The 13850-nt window shown below is 36.4% G+C and overlaps 1 protein-coding gene across 2 annotated transcripts in view; it reads left to right on the forward strand.

Annotated features, from left to right (window-relative positions):
- The first annotated feature begins 302 nt into the window (after positions 1-302).
- Positions 303-13850, forward strand: part of ADGRD1 (adhesion G protein-coupled receptor D1) — a 159207-nt gene continuing 145659 nt past the window's right edge. The window contains exons 1-5 of one of the 2 annotated variants that reach the window (XM_069794917.1): positions 303-949; positions 1046-1082; positions 4301-4384; positions 7662-7757; positions 10644-10766. In XM_069794917.1, coding sequence (XP_069651018.1) covers positions 881-949; positions 1046-1082; positions 4301-4384; positions 7662-7757; positions 10644-10766 — 409 coding nt within the window. In that variant the 5' untranslated portion in view covers positions 303-880. The remainder of the gene's footprint in view (positions 950-1045; positions 1083-4300; positions 4385-7661; positions 7758-10643; positions 10767-13850) is intronic. The other variant, XM_069794918.1, reaches the window with a different exon arrangement.

The raw sequence follows: 13850 nt of genomic DNA on the forward strand, positions 1-13850 counted from the left end.
TTTTAAAGGTCACGCTTCTTTAGACAGACATACAGTCGGTTATTTTAATAAATAGATCTTAGTTTTCCTTCACAAATTTCTGTCCAAAACCTGTTTTATTTTTCTTAAGCATTTGACTTATGAACACTTGTTCTGGCTTTGATTCTTCTTTAAGTATGCAGATTGCAAAGAGCAGTAATTTCTTTTTGCTGAAGCACATTGACTTGTTTCCACTTGTTCCTAGCTGGCTGGTGTTAGGACCCAGAAAAGAGACAGCAGCAACGTGATATAAATAGAGTACCAGAATGGGACAAAGTTTGAGAAGAAAGCATGACATCACTCAGACTTGCTCTCCACCCAAAAAGATCTGGGATGGAGGTGCAAACGTGAGCTGGACAAGCGAGGAGTTAGCAACTCTTTTCAGCTCAGTTTCTGAGGAAATAGTGAGAGTTATATGCCCTATGTGCTATAAGGAAGTACATTTTCTTGCTAGCAGAACTAAAACTGGCTTCAGATCTCTGACAATGTGAAAGTAATTGAAAGGAAAAGACAACCATAGGAAGAAGGTTGAAAACAAGATCTTTTCTTTTTGGCACAGATTGTAACAGAAATACTTGACTTCTTTCCATGGAGCAGTACAACTTTCGGATCTGATGCACATTTCTTTTAATTTTCCTCCAATCATGGTAATTTATTTATAGTTAAATGAAGAGATCAAAGTGTGAAGCAAGCAAATACTACTTAAAGGGTCTGGAAGGATATTTTGCCACCACTGAAGGAACAGACTTCTTGAACCTGCATGGAAAATGTCCCTTTTAATACAAAAAGTAGCAAAGGAAAACTTATGATTGAAATCTTACAGGAATTTGATTTCAGTTGTACTTTTAACCTTAAATAGACCATGGAGAATTTATTATCTCTGCTCTGTTGTCATTATTCTTTGCTGATTTTATTTCAGTACAAATATCAGGTAATGTTCTTAATATGGTCACTATTGCGATATATTTGGATTCCTCTTAGCAAGTTTTGCCTCACTATATCTCATTATCTAATGTTTTATGTGCAGGTGTATGGAAACTTTTCCCAGCTACCCAAACACCCAGGTAAGGAATGTTCTATTTACATTTTATGACAATGTGCTTAAATATTCATTTGCTTTTCTGGTTTGTATTTTTCATTTTCTTAGTAGCTCCAAAGAAACTGTGATCCTACGTTTGAATGTCAGCTCTGTATTAAAAATGTAATAGTGTAAAGTATCGTACTGTCCCAGTCATTTTAAATTCAGTAACCTACCTGCTAAATATTCTGCATAGAAATGTATTTGGAGAAAAATGGCTTGTATTTGATATGTAGAAAAATCCCATATACACTGTTTGTTTATTATTACTTTTTTTGAGCATGAGTTTCTGAATCAGACCTCTACACAGACCATTTTCTTTTTTTTCCTCAATGTCTTGCTGTTCAGCATTTTCAATTCAATGATTTACAGTTAGATATGCCAGCTTGTATACTTTGCAGTACTTTGGCATGGCTTCAAGGCATCTACCCTCCTCCCAGCCTTCATGCTTAAGTTTAAATCAGTTATAGAGCATATTAAGGATCTCTCATCTGTTTTCAATGTAGAAAAAACTTACTCAAAGCTTATTTGGGGTCTCTGTGTGTAACTGCAGAATTCTTGTGTTTATATAAATAGTTTAACCTCAAGCCTCATGGTGGTGTACAAGTACAATTTTACTGCTTTACCAATTCATGTATTGCTTTGTGCTTTTAAGTTTTAACCATATGTAATTATTTTCAAATAAAATACAGAACAATGCGGAAAAGCCATATTGTCTGCTATTGCAATAGGTTCAGCCCGATTAGTTTCTTTTGTTCTACCTTCACTCAAAACCAAAGAAATACAGCCTCATTTCCTATAGATGAGGATCACTAGCTTCTAGCTGATGGAACAATAATGGGGGGAAAAAGCCTTCTGCTATAAGGGGGCAAGTTATCCAACATTTATTTTGTAGTACAGTGTGTGAGTGTAAGCATAACTGCGAGCAATGCTTTCTGGATTTGAACTAGGCTGTAAACAAGTCCTGTGACTTTGTTCTAAACACAGTGTGATTACCTATTGAAAGGAAATTGCAAGTATAAGTTGAATCCAAAGCAACAGGTATTTGTTTTCAGAGATCTTCTCAGGGCTGATTGGCTGGAAGTGGGGTAACAGCATGGCTTTATATAGTTCAGAACTGGGAGCTGGGAAAGCCACTGACATGCAGCATAGCTCTCAGCAAGGCACTTTGCTGTATATGTATTTCCCTTCCCTTTTTTCCCCCCCGTTTTTTTTCCAGGTTTAAATGTAAGCTCCTTAGAATATGGCTTCTCCTTATGAGTTTGATGCCAACCATGGTAAAGACTTTGTTGTGATGCTGCTGCTGCTACTACTACTACTAAAAGATTTGTGTCATGTTGTGATGCAGTTTTTTGGCATCAAATAATTTTCTCCTGGGATTTTTCTTTTCTGTTTTTCTCAATTTTTTTCCTACCACCTCCCTTAACTTTAATCCGTACCTTTCCCCTGATACAAAAGGGAGATGTTAATGGGAGCAAGAGATATTTGTGTATAAGTACACTGTGAAACAGCAGGCATATTCTGTGCTCTGGAACTGGTAGTTTGATGAAGTTGGATGGAGGTATATTAGCACAGGTAGCCTATGTGGATGCTTTTAATACCATAGAAATTTATAACTTTCATTTCTTTTGCAGCAGCCAGGATATGTTCTTTGAAGATAGAACTAAGCACGTACCCAGATTTAGTTTATGTAAATGCAAAACACCTTGTTCCTATATCCCATTTCCTCAATGTGCCTTGCCATGCTCAGCTTAGTTGGGTTGCTTGGAATTTTCAGATGGGTTTTGTACATGCTTATTCTGTGTCATTATTCTCTTATGTTGTCAGTAGCTTTCTGCTTTTGTTAGCAGTTGTGCCTTTCTCTGTATCTTCCAAATATTCAAAAGAAACATATAGCCATAGAATCTCATCCATTTCTCTAAAGACATCCTCATCTATTTATGCTCATGCTAGCTCTCTGTGGGAAAACCTCTATGACAACTACAAACATTTCTAGTTAGGTGGGCCAACAACAGATCCTGGTCAATTATGAATCATTTCTTAGCTATCTTTGGTATAGTTGAGCTTGGAAGCAAGTCTAAGTAGTTCGTGTATCTTCACAAGATGCAGAGCTTCTTTTAGTTCCGTGCTCTCAGGTCTACAATTGCTTGTTGTGATGTTTAGCAATTTTCTCAGGTCTGCACTCTTAAAAAAAACCTTAGGGTCCTCTCCATCACAGCTCTGAAACTCTACCACGAGGATGGAGGACATCGAACTGATCTCCACTGTTGGGGCTAGGCAGTTGAAAGATGGAAATAAAATTTTTGCACCTTCATATCCATAATAAAGAAATCCTGTTTGCATCCAGGATGTTAAAATGATAAAATAACTATCAAATATGCAAGCTGTTTTGATCTCAGGAGTGAAGAAAGGTGTGGGATAAACTGTAAGTGTCAAAGGACACTGCTTGTGATTTGTTTCAGCTTGCACACTAGGTGTGAGGAGCTTTTGTATGTTACATGACAGCTGAAGTGGTTTTTAACAAACTTATCTCTATCAGCTTCGCACCTCAGGTTCTTGAAAGATTGATTGGGAATGAAAAATTATTATAGGGCAAAGAACTACAGATACGGTGTAATATAAATGCTTGCTCTTTCTGTTGTCTGATGTGTTAGGCACTTGTTTTCCACTGGGTTTTGGAGAGAGGATAAGATTCCTGGGAGCTCTCTTGCATTTTTACTCCCTTGAACTGCAGAGCGTTGAGTTGCCTATGGAGGAGGCAGGAGCAGAAGTAGTATGCTATAGAGGCTAAACATTCCCCCATGCATTCCCTTCTTGGTGCTTTGTACCATCCACAGTGTGTTTAAAATCCTGGTAAAATCTTGACATTTCTCTTGAGTGACTTCTCAACTGTTACTTCAACGAATGCCGCCTGATACACTAGCAGAGATTTAGTCGAAGATTGTTACGCATTTTAAGTGCAATTAAAATAAAAATCAGCTGAGTTTTAAAAACAAGTTTTCGGCAGTGGTCAATCAGATATATGGCTTTAATCTACTCTGCCATTTTGATTTATGATCTTGCTTATGTGCCATACTTGATTTACATAAAATACCTTGTTTTACTTAACCTATTCACCTCCTGTATTGTTCTCTTTTGTGGAGACTTATTACACTCCTTGTTGGTCCTTACTTTAATAACCTTTTAATCTGTGTTTCTTGAAAGGGTTCAAAGTTCTCGCATCAGCTTCCCATTACTGGCCACTGGAAGATGTGGATGGAATTCATGAGTTTCGGGATACGAATGGAGGTAGACAAAGGATTCGTTTACAATGGCAATAACATAAGTATTTGTGGTAGTCTGTAAGTAGAAAGGGAGCAGGAGAAATGAAAGGGGTTAGCTTTTCTACTACAGCAGTTGAGATTTTTTTTTTTTTCAGATAATGTTTTTGCAGTGCTCCCATTTCCAAATGATATTGTATTTGTGAACTGATTTTTATAGAGTATTCTCAGACACTTTATGGGCTGTCTATGCATTGTTAAGGTTATAAAGAGAAAAGGTTTATGATCCAAAGAGTCATTGAAATCACATTGTTATTAGTTGGTTTGGTACATGCATAACATGCACTAATACACTCAGTGACTGAGATCTTTGGCTATGCCAGCAGTGAAGATGCCTGCTTCTTTTTGCTTTTAGGAAGGAGTTAAATGCCCAAATTCTTCATGCAATTCTGAAAATTGCAAGTAGTATCTACAGAAAAAGAAGTGTAAGCTCTTATATGAATACTTCTTACTCATTTTTATCTGCTTTTGGCTGTTTCCTTAAAAGCAGTATTGCAGCATTAGTTCAAATTCTTTTTCCAATAGGGCAAAATCAAGAGAGTTTTGGTAAGGCAAAACTCCCACTGTTTTGAAAGAGTCGGTTGTCAGGACTGAAGGATCCCAGAGGGAATGATATTAAAAGGCAGTCTGGTTGGATTCAGCAGTTTTCTGGTTCTGATGTTTCACATTAGGACCAAAAAGGGGGGTGGGGCTTCCTGGGGATGTGCAGGTGATGTAATTAATGGAGCTTCGACCGAACCCCTGTATCCCATTGCAGCATTATGGGCTTGCAGGGCCATTCCTTTCAGATGAAATTTTCAGCTATGCTCTGCCTCCTTCTGAGGCTCAGAGGTCCCTTAGTAATTTTCACACGAACTGTTTTTTCTCTTCTGACATTTTAGCCAATTCCAAGTTAGGCTGATGTATATTCCCCAGTATTTCTCACACTATGGCTGACCACCTTGGCAGTTGAGCTAAACTGGTTTGTACTAGTGCAAGGAATAGCTGCTGTGTTACTACTGGTGACTGTAATATCTTCACCCAGAAAGATCACTGCAGAAGATTAAATCAGGATTTAGACCTTTACAACCTTATATGAAAAATGTTACAAAAGTGCAAAGTTGTTGCTATTTATTGCACAAAAATGGCAATATCAATCTCTGTTCCTAAGTGGGAAGAAGATCCATAAATATCTAAAAACTTTTATTCCAGAGGTGTTCAAGCATTTTAAGCTTAAACTTTGACACATCTTTCCACAAAGTTTCTTAAAGGAATGAAATTGGCTGACCAGAAATAAATCTGGGCGATATTCTGCTCCCCTTAGAGGCTGATGGCAGTATTCCGATTGACTTCAATAGAATCATAATTTGGCTTACAAAAAGTTACCATATGAGTTCTCTAACAGTGTGTTAAAGTAATTTTCCGACACTGGACTTCACATGTTTTCAGGAAGAGGAAAGCACTCCATATCTAGCACTGTTTTGGCACTCATTACAATGAAGTTGTTTTGAAAGTGCTTGAAAGCAATATATAAAATATAGCTCTTGGAAAAATGACAATTGATGTTAGATTGTTTTTCAAATTATGTTTTACATTATTTCAGCAAAATGCAGAAATCTTTTCGGTAGTATCTTGGAGAGATAAAGCAGAACATATAAAGTTCCTGATCCTACAAACCTTCACTTAGAGGAATGGGTCTGGCTCACATGAGCAATCTCCTTGGACTCCTATTATGACATTGTGTTAAATAACTTCATAAATGAGCCAGCTGCATGACTTTGCTGAAAAAAGTTTGGAGGACTTTGTCTCTCTATTATTTGCAGAGGATGCCAGTAGCCAAAAGTCTTTTTCTCTGCAGTGCAATTCTGACAACATTGAATTCTTTCCTTAATGTTGTAGTGGATAGTTCAAATTCTTCTCAGCTGCTTATGTTGTGTCTTATAATACACAGATATTATTTCAACTGCCTCCAGCAGAGGTTTTATGTATCTATCCGATATTTGACTTTGATATACAAGTAAAGTTTTCTTTATTGTTGTAATCTAATGCAAGTGACAATTTGCTTGTTTTTGATACCATCCTGATTACACAACTCTTCTGTTTATTGCTAGTCTTTCTTGTTTTCCCACTCATCATATCACGCAATTATTTTCATTCCATGTTCTCCTCTTAAATCCTTGAAGCATCATAATCTGTCCGTCACGTTAATCCATTTTATTTGTTGAAGTCATTGTGTGTGAAGCCAGATTTATATCTCTCAATGCGTTTGTGTTGTGAGAGTGTCAGCAAATTAATTTTTTGGTTATCTCAGCAGTAGAAGCAATTGAAGGGAAACAATCAACTTAAAATATAGCAAATAAAGAGAGATGTGGCCGTGTTCAGGTTTTTCATCTGACCCCCTTCCATGCATTTTTCTCTTGAGGTTTTTTGTGTACATTCTGTTTTTTAAGAGCATTTGCCTTTCCCTTCTGGAGCTCAGTTGATCTAAATCCCAAATTACTGTCTCTCTACTTTCATGGGCTTTCCATCAAGCTCTAGTTGCCTGTCCAGGGTAAAAAATTACAGTGCACAGGATACTGTTACATTATCAAAATAAGAAAAAAAAAAAAGAGAATAAAATTTTATTGTCAGATATAAAAAAGTTGGGTTTTTTTTCTTATGTTTATATGGACTTTCTTGTATTTTAATTTGTGCCCATGGCCTCTTATCTGTTAACTGGATACAACTGAGGGGAGTGTGGCACTATCTTTACACCTCCCATCGGGTGTTTATACACATTGATAAGATCCCTGAGCCCTCTCTTCCGCAGGCTGAGCAGTCCCAGCATTCTCAGCCTTTCACTGGACTTGCTTCAGTATGTCCACGTCTCTCTTGTACTGGGGAGCCCAGAACTTGACATGGGACTTGAATTGCCCATAGCTTTTGCACCACTATAATGATTTTTTTTTTTCTAATTGCAGAGTTCCTTACTGGCATGATTATATTTCAGAGCCCTTCATCTACGGTTGTATTTTTTATAGGTTTTTTCTTCCCAGTTACTGTAAGAAAAAAAAAGTTTTAGTAATACTGTATTTACTTAACTTGTGTAGATAATGAGTATAATAGTCACATGCATACAAGTTCTTGGGAGAAGTGGTTGTATGATAATTTTAGAGGCCACTTGTGATTGGTGCTATGTTGAGAGATATGAACTGGTCAATTCATTACCGATTGTGTTTATTCATTGTTTTGTTTATTTGCTTATTTTCTTTTGTTGTTCCACCCAGCTCTAAGAATCCACAACTTCACTGTGCTTCCTTCCCATAACTCTACCTTTGTATATACCAATGACTCTGCCTACTCTAACTTCTCTGCAACTGTAGGTGAGGATTTACATATTTTTTGTTCTGCATTTGTCAAGCTTGGATAGTTCTGTAACATTGGATTGAAAGTTAACACTGAGTTTTGGTTCAGGTGGTCAAGTGGTAACGGTCTGTTTATGCTTACATTGGCATACATTATTGAAAAAGCACTCCTGCAATGTTACCTGAATTACTCTCAACTACTGGGAGAGGCAACCCCATGCCAAGCAGCCCATGGGAGGATGGGCCCCAGTAGTCCTCCGAAACCTAAAGTATTTGTATTGAGCTTAAAAGAAACAGAGATGACATTTCAGAGGAACATATAAGAACAAATAGGTTGATTTTTTTTCTTGTCTTTCAAGGTTAAAAGGAAAAGAAGCCATCTGTTTTTCACCATTTCATAGTCATTTTAAAAGGACACATTAAGAAAGACAAATGCAAGCAAATTTGCAAAGCCTGGAAGTAAGATCATGACATCTTTGATTAACAGGTTTTTGGCTTTTTTTCAGAAAAGGCAAGCAAAAATCTGCATATATATGTCCTCTTAATGATTTTTTTTTTTTAACATCAACACACCAGGAGATAAAAGGGAGAACAGAAAATGACAACTTTCCGGGCAGAGACCTGACAGATTGGAAACTAGTTACATCTACACCACCATAAGCTTAGTCATTTAATTTAAGTCACTAGGATTGATACTTGTGTAGGTGCAATTGAAATATGACGTCTTGTCCACTTTACAATTAGATATTAACTGACATCTAGTTGCTGGAAAATCTGACCTAAGGAGAAGGATGGAAATGGTAGAACTGTCATTTGAGCTGCCCAGATACTAGGAGGTTTATATTGGAATACTAAACCCAATATTTTTATACTCTTTAACAGTAAAAGTATGCTGGCAAATGTGAATTCTATTAATAATGAACTTCAAATGACCCTACTTCCTTTCAGTCCTTTCTTATCTGCTTTATAGACCATTTGCATAGTTCTCACATAATAAGATATGTTCAATATGAACATTAAAAAGAGTGACATCAATGGCAAAGGAAATGCTATGGAAACAGAAATGCCTTACCTTATGGGATTTATTCTAGCTAGATTAACTTAGAATTCAAGTGACGCAAGAAGAATTTAGAAACGTTTGCTTCACTCCATAATTCACGCCCAAATTTTTAAAAGAAACTACATTTTATCTGTCAATTAGAGACAGAACTTGAGGACTTCTTCCTCAAAGGGAGGGGAAGATACCTGAAAACTGTGATATTTGTGTTGAGACTTCGAACGTTGGACATACATTCACTGAAGGCTATGCCATGCTGTTGCCGTTTCCTTGAGTGGCATTATCCTACAGATGGGCCAGCACTGTGACTGCTGTCCTCATGCCTGATGGCTGTCTACACTCTGAAAATGAGACGCCCTTTCGCCTGTGTCCCCACTGCATAAAGGGATGCGCCATCCTGAAGCAGTGACAACAGTATTTGTCATTATCACTCTAGATAGACGGTCTGTCCCTAGCACTGACTGCGCATCTTTGGCATGACTTGCGCTCTGCCCTGCTGTGCAAAAGGCTTCTGTTAAGTCAGGTAGGTATACAGTAACAAATACAGAGAGAAGTCCCTTATGTCCCAACCTTCATGTGTTTTAGACCATTTGTGTGCCTTCCTCATTTGCCCTTATGATATCCTTAGATTTTCAAATATTAAGCAGCACCTAGCTGGCAATTTCTGCACCTCAGAGCAGGGAAAGACTGTATTCTCATTGCTGGTGTTGCCCTTGGAGGAACTCTTCTCCTAATGCTTTTTCAGAAGAAATTCTGGTCTTAAAAAGAAGGGTCTTAAAACCAAAGTCCTGAATCTTCACAATCCTTGCAGAATTGCGATCACAAGCAATTGTATTAACATGACATTTCTACCTGAACAGTTACATTCTCTCTGCTCAGAAACAGATGATAGAATATTCTGTGTTCTGTGGAATGCAAGCTTTTTAACACAGTGGCATTTTTTGATTGTGATTTCCTATTGTCTTAATTGTTAAATTTAGTCCCTCTTTTTCCCTTGGGACAAATGAGATGAACTTCCCATCATCATCATCTATCAGTTGGACTCTCAGACCTTAGTGAGGTTTCCTGTAGTAAACAAGTGTCACATTCTTTTAGTATTAAGGCAGCTGCTTTAGCTGGTAGGACATGAATCAACAGTGCTTTTCTTTAGGAGGGAACACAAGAAAATTACAATCAAATCTCAAGACAATTATTCATTACCCATGTTAGAACAAGAAATAGCTTTTCCAAATGACAATGATGCCATACCAAAGGATGTCTGAAAAGGATACATATTTCTGCCTTTTGAATATAGCTTGTCAAGTATATTTCACTGATTTTTTTCTTTTTTTTCTAAATGAAAAGTGGCTTTTGATGACAAAATTTCCCTTTCTAAAAATGGAAAAAACCCTATTCTGTTACATTTTTGATTGCTTAAAGAATTTCTTCACTAACTCAGCCTAACAGTAAGACAGAAATACCTCTGTGATGTGTCTGGTATTCAGAACTCTGGAAAGCATAAGTTTTATTCAGATTACTTTGAAATAATAATTTTTGGGTGTATGGGTTCTGTCAAGCAGTCTTAGTTAATCAAGAATTTGCGTGACAGATATGAGTATAAATTTTACAAACTTGAAACTAAAGTTATCTGTATGGTTCTTTAAAAAAACCCAAACAAACAACAAACCACCAACAAATCCTTGCCAAACTCAGAGAAACCAAAAAGAAAAACAACAAAAAAACCCAAACAAAAGCAAACCTATAATTGCGACAAGATAAACATATGAGGTGTATGAGTCAATTAAAATCATGTTTCCGGGAAGTTTTGATTTATATAAATGTTAAACTATATTTTGTGTTTCCTTTAGATATCATAGAAGGAATGGTGAACAAAGGAATTTATGTCACTGAAAAGAAAGGAGTTACCTTTCTCTTTTTTGGAAGCTATCAAAATTCATGCATTAGTAATCCAGAAGTTTGTGGACCTGAAGGTTAGTAAATTCATTAATTACTATTTACCTTTGTTTTTCTGTCAAATTATGTAATTCAATAGTCATTGTTTCTTTCTTCATTGGAATGAACTCTCTAAAATTCTAGCTTGACACTTTATTGACTTTTAAAACAATTGAGTGTTGATTGCTGAAAATTTAGTCTTTTCTAACTGCATTTTAAATTAGAACTAATCACCAACTACTCAGATCAATGATCTCCAGTATAATTAATTCAAACTAAAGCAGAAATAAGCTTACAGTGCCCAAAATCTTGTCTGTGGCACCAAGATTAATTCCTACAGGAACTGCAGTTTGAATAACAAAGAAGTTGTCCTACAGGTTTCAAATTTAGGAGACAGTTTTTCAGTATGGCCTCTTGGCAGGAATGTTTTGGGGTTTTTTTTAGATTTATCTTTGGAGATAACAAAATTTTTAAGTCTCTGGTGTCTTGGAATCCATTTGTCCCTGTAGGTGCTTAAATCTCTTCATTCTGTTTCTCTTCCTTTTCTTCTTGGGCTAGGGTCACAAAATGACAGGTGGAATAGGGGGGGAACAGGTTTGACGATGTGTTGATTATAGAAGATGATTAAAACTGTATATGACTGTCAAACCAAACATACAACTAGTCACTAGCGTAAAACATTCACTAGAGTTTTAAAATTCAGTAGAAGTGGAAGGATCAATTGAAAATGGTGGCTTTCTATACATAAACTCCAGCAGTCCCTAAGCTTAAGCAGTATTGTTAACATTGAAACTTCTTGCTTTTATTGATTTTGGCCATTTTTAAAATGGGTAACATTAATAAAAATAGGGTTTTTGGGGTTTTTTTTTTGAGCTGCTAGAGTAAAAGCTGTGTATGAACTTCTTAAGAAAGCAGGAGAAACTCAAGAGAGCAGATGGTACATGGTTATTACCTGAGAATATTAGAAAAAGTAATTCAGTATCCTACTGCAGGTATATTTTCTGATACATGTTGTATCTTTTCATGCTTTTTTTATACCACTGCAAAATAAAAATCATCAGTAAGTCATATTATTTCTATATCTGTAGTATAACATAATAATCAGAATAAATTATTTTTATAGTACCAGAGATCTCCCAGTATCTCACAAACCAGAACATTAAAAACATAAAACACTGAAGTGTTTAGCAGGTAAAATGTGAAGAGAAGCAATCATATAAACAATAAATACTTAATCACTGTAGCAGGTATTAAAAAAAAGTGCCAACACACCTTTATATAAAGACAGTGTCTTTGTTTTCCTCCGAATCAAATAAAACCTGTGGCAATGGTAAGATGTAATTTCATTCAAGCCTCCTATTGCTTAAGCATGCCTTGATGTTTATTGGTTGAATTTGTGTGAAACTGGTGTTAAGTACACATGAGCAGAGAATGCTTTCTGAAACGATCTTGGGATCTTTTCAGGTTAAATATTACAAGGTATGAAACAAAAATCCTAGTATTTTTTTCTAGGCTAAATTTAATAACATTTCAGAACTGTTATTTTGACTTGAGAAAACAAATTCTTCTTGTTTTTTGAATGTTGAAACACTTTTTTCTCTGCCTTCCTTCTTTCTCAAGTAATTTTTAAACAGTGGTTTTCTGTAAGCAGTTTTGGGCTCATTAAAGTGGCATTTTCAGTGAAAAGAAACATTTGTGAAAGATGCAACAGAACGTTCTCTTAATCATTAGATTGAACACACTAGGAGAAGTTGGATTTAGTCAACATATGTGAAGTTGAAATAAAAAATAATAATTAAAAAAGCAGCCCTATGCACAACATAGCATTCCGTAAAGCTGTGTGTTTGTGTGCCTTACTTAAAGTTTTATTTTTAGTTTTGGCATTTCATGAACCCAAGTGCACATAAGGAGGATTTAGATCCACAGTTTTCTTGTGGCTACAGGATGATCAGTACCTACAGGGTAGTCCAATAAGATAGTCAAAAAAGGGGGAACCCAGCTCCACTGCAGACATGCTGTATAACTTGGTCTCTATCTGCATCATTTAAGCTTCATCTCTCAGCCTGTAAAGAAGAAATAACAGCAATTCCATGCCTTTCAGAAGTATGGTGAAGTGTTGGAAAAAGACTGTGAGACACTTTGATGGAGGAATCGCATTAATAGCAGTAATAGATTAACATGGTCAGCCTTGGTCGCCCTTTCGCTAGGGTGGTGAAGGATGGTGTGCAGATATGAGGGAAATGCATGGCTTTTTGGAAAGAGGTTTGGATCGGTGTTTCAACCTATTACTGGTGTGGTAAAGAAGCTGAAATATGAACTCAGGCTTATCTGTTGATGAAGGTATTGCAACTTGCTTACAACAGACCTCAAATTCTTTAGTTGGGAGTTCACAGCATTTATAGCTTTAAACTCATATTCATCAAGATCTAGCAAACTGAGATTGATGATGGTCATATACTGATTGATTTCTAGGAGATGAATGATAATTGATTAGCATTTCCATGGTGGCTGTTTTATCATGTATAAAGCATTTAGGGAATGGTATGTAGGTTATGTAAATAGATGGGTGCTATCATGAGGATAAACAGAAAGATCAGTTAGACAGGAAGATACTACATAGTTAAATTATTTATTCTGCAATAGTATAATTTTTAACTTTTCTGCTGAGTTAATGTGACAAAAAGAACATGTGAAATACAAAAAATTATGTTCCAGAGAGTAGTGCGTGGGGGAATATTTCTGATGACTGTAGTGAGCTGTCTGAGGCTTTTCCATCTTTAATCATAAAATTATGAAACACATAAACAAAAATCTATGGTTTTAACAAGAAATGTGCATAATGGTTTGAGGGCTTTGTTAACTTTTGCTGGGCTATCTGGTAGTAAATTGGCAAAGTTCATACTGCCTGGAGGGCCTGCAGAATTGCTTACTATAAAATCATCCAGACATATTCTGACTACATGTCAAAAGAGCATAGTCAGCAGGTTCAGGGAAGTGATTATGCCTCTCTGTTCAGCACTCATGAGAGCATATCTGAAGTACGACGTCCCGTTTTTGTCCCCTGATACAAAAAAGATGCTGACAAACCAAAGTAAGTCCAGCAGATGACTTGGGGCTGGTCA

Source organism: Haliaeetus albicilla, chromosome 10 (genome assembly GCF_947461875.1).
Source record: "Haliaeetus albicilla chromosome 10, bHalAlb1.1, whole genome shotgun sequence".
Taxonomy (NCBI): domain Eukaryota; kingdom Metazoa; phylum Chordata; class Aves; order Accipitriformes; family Accipitridae; genus Haliaeetus; species Haliaeetus albicilla.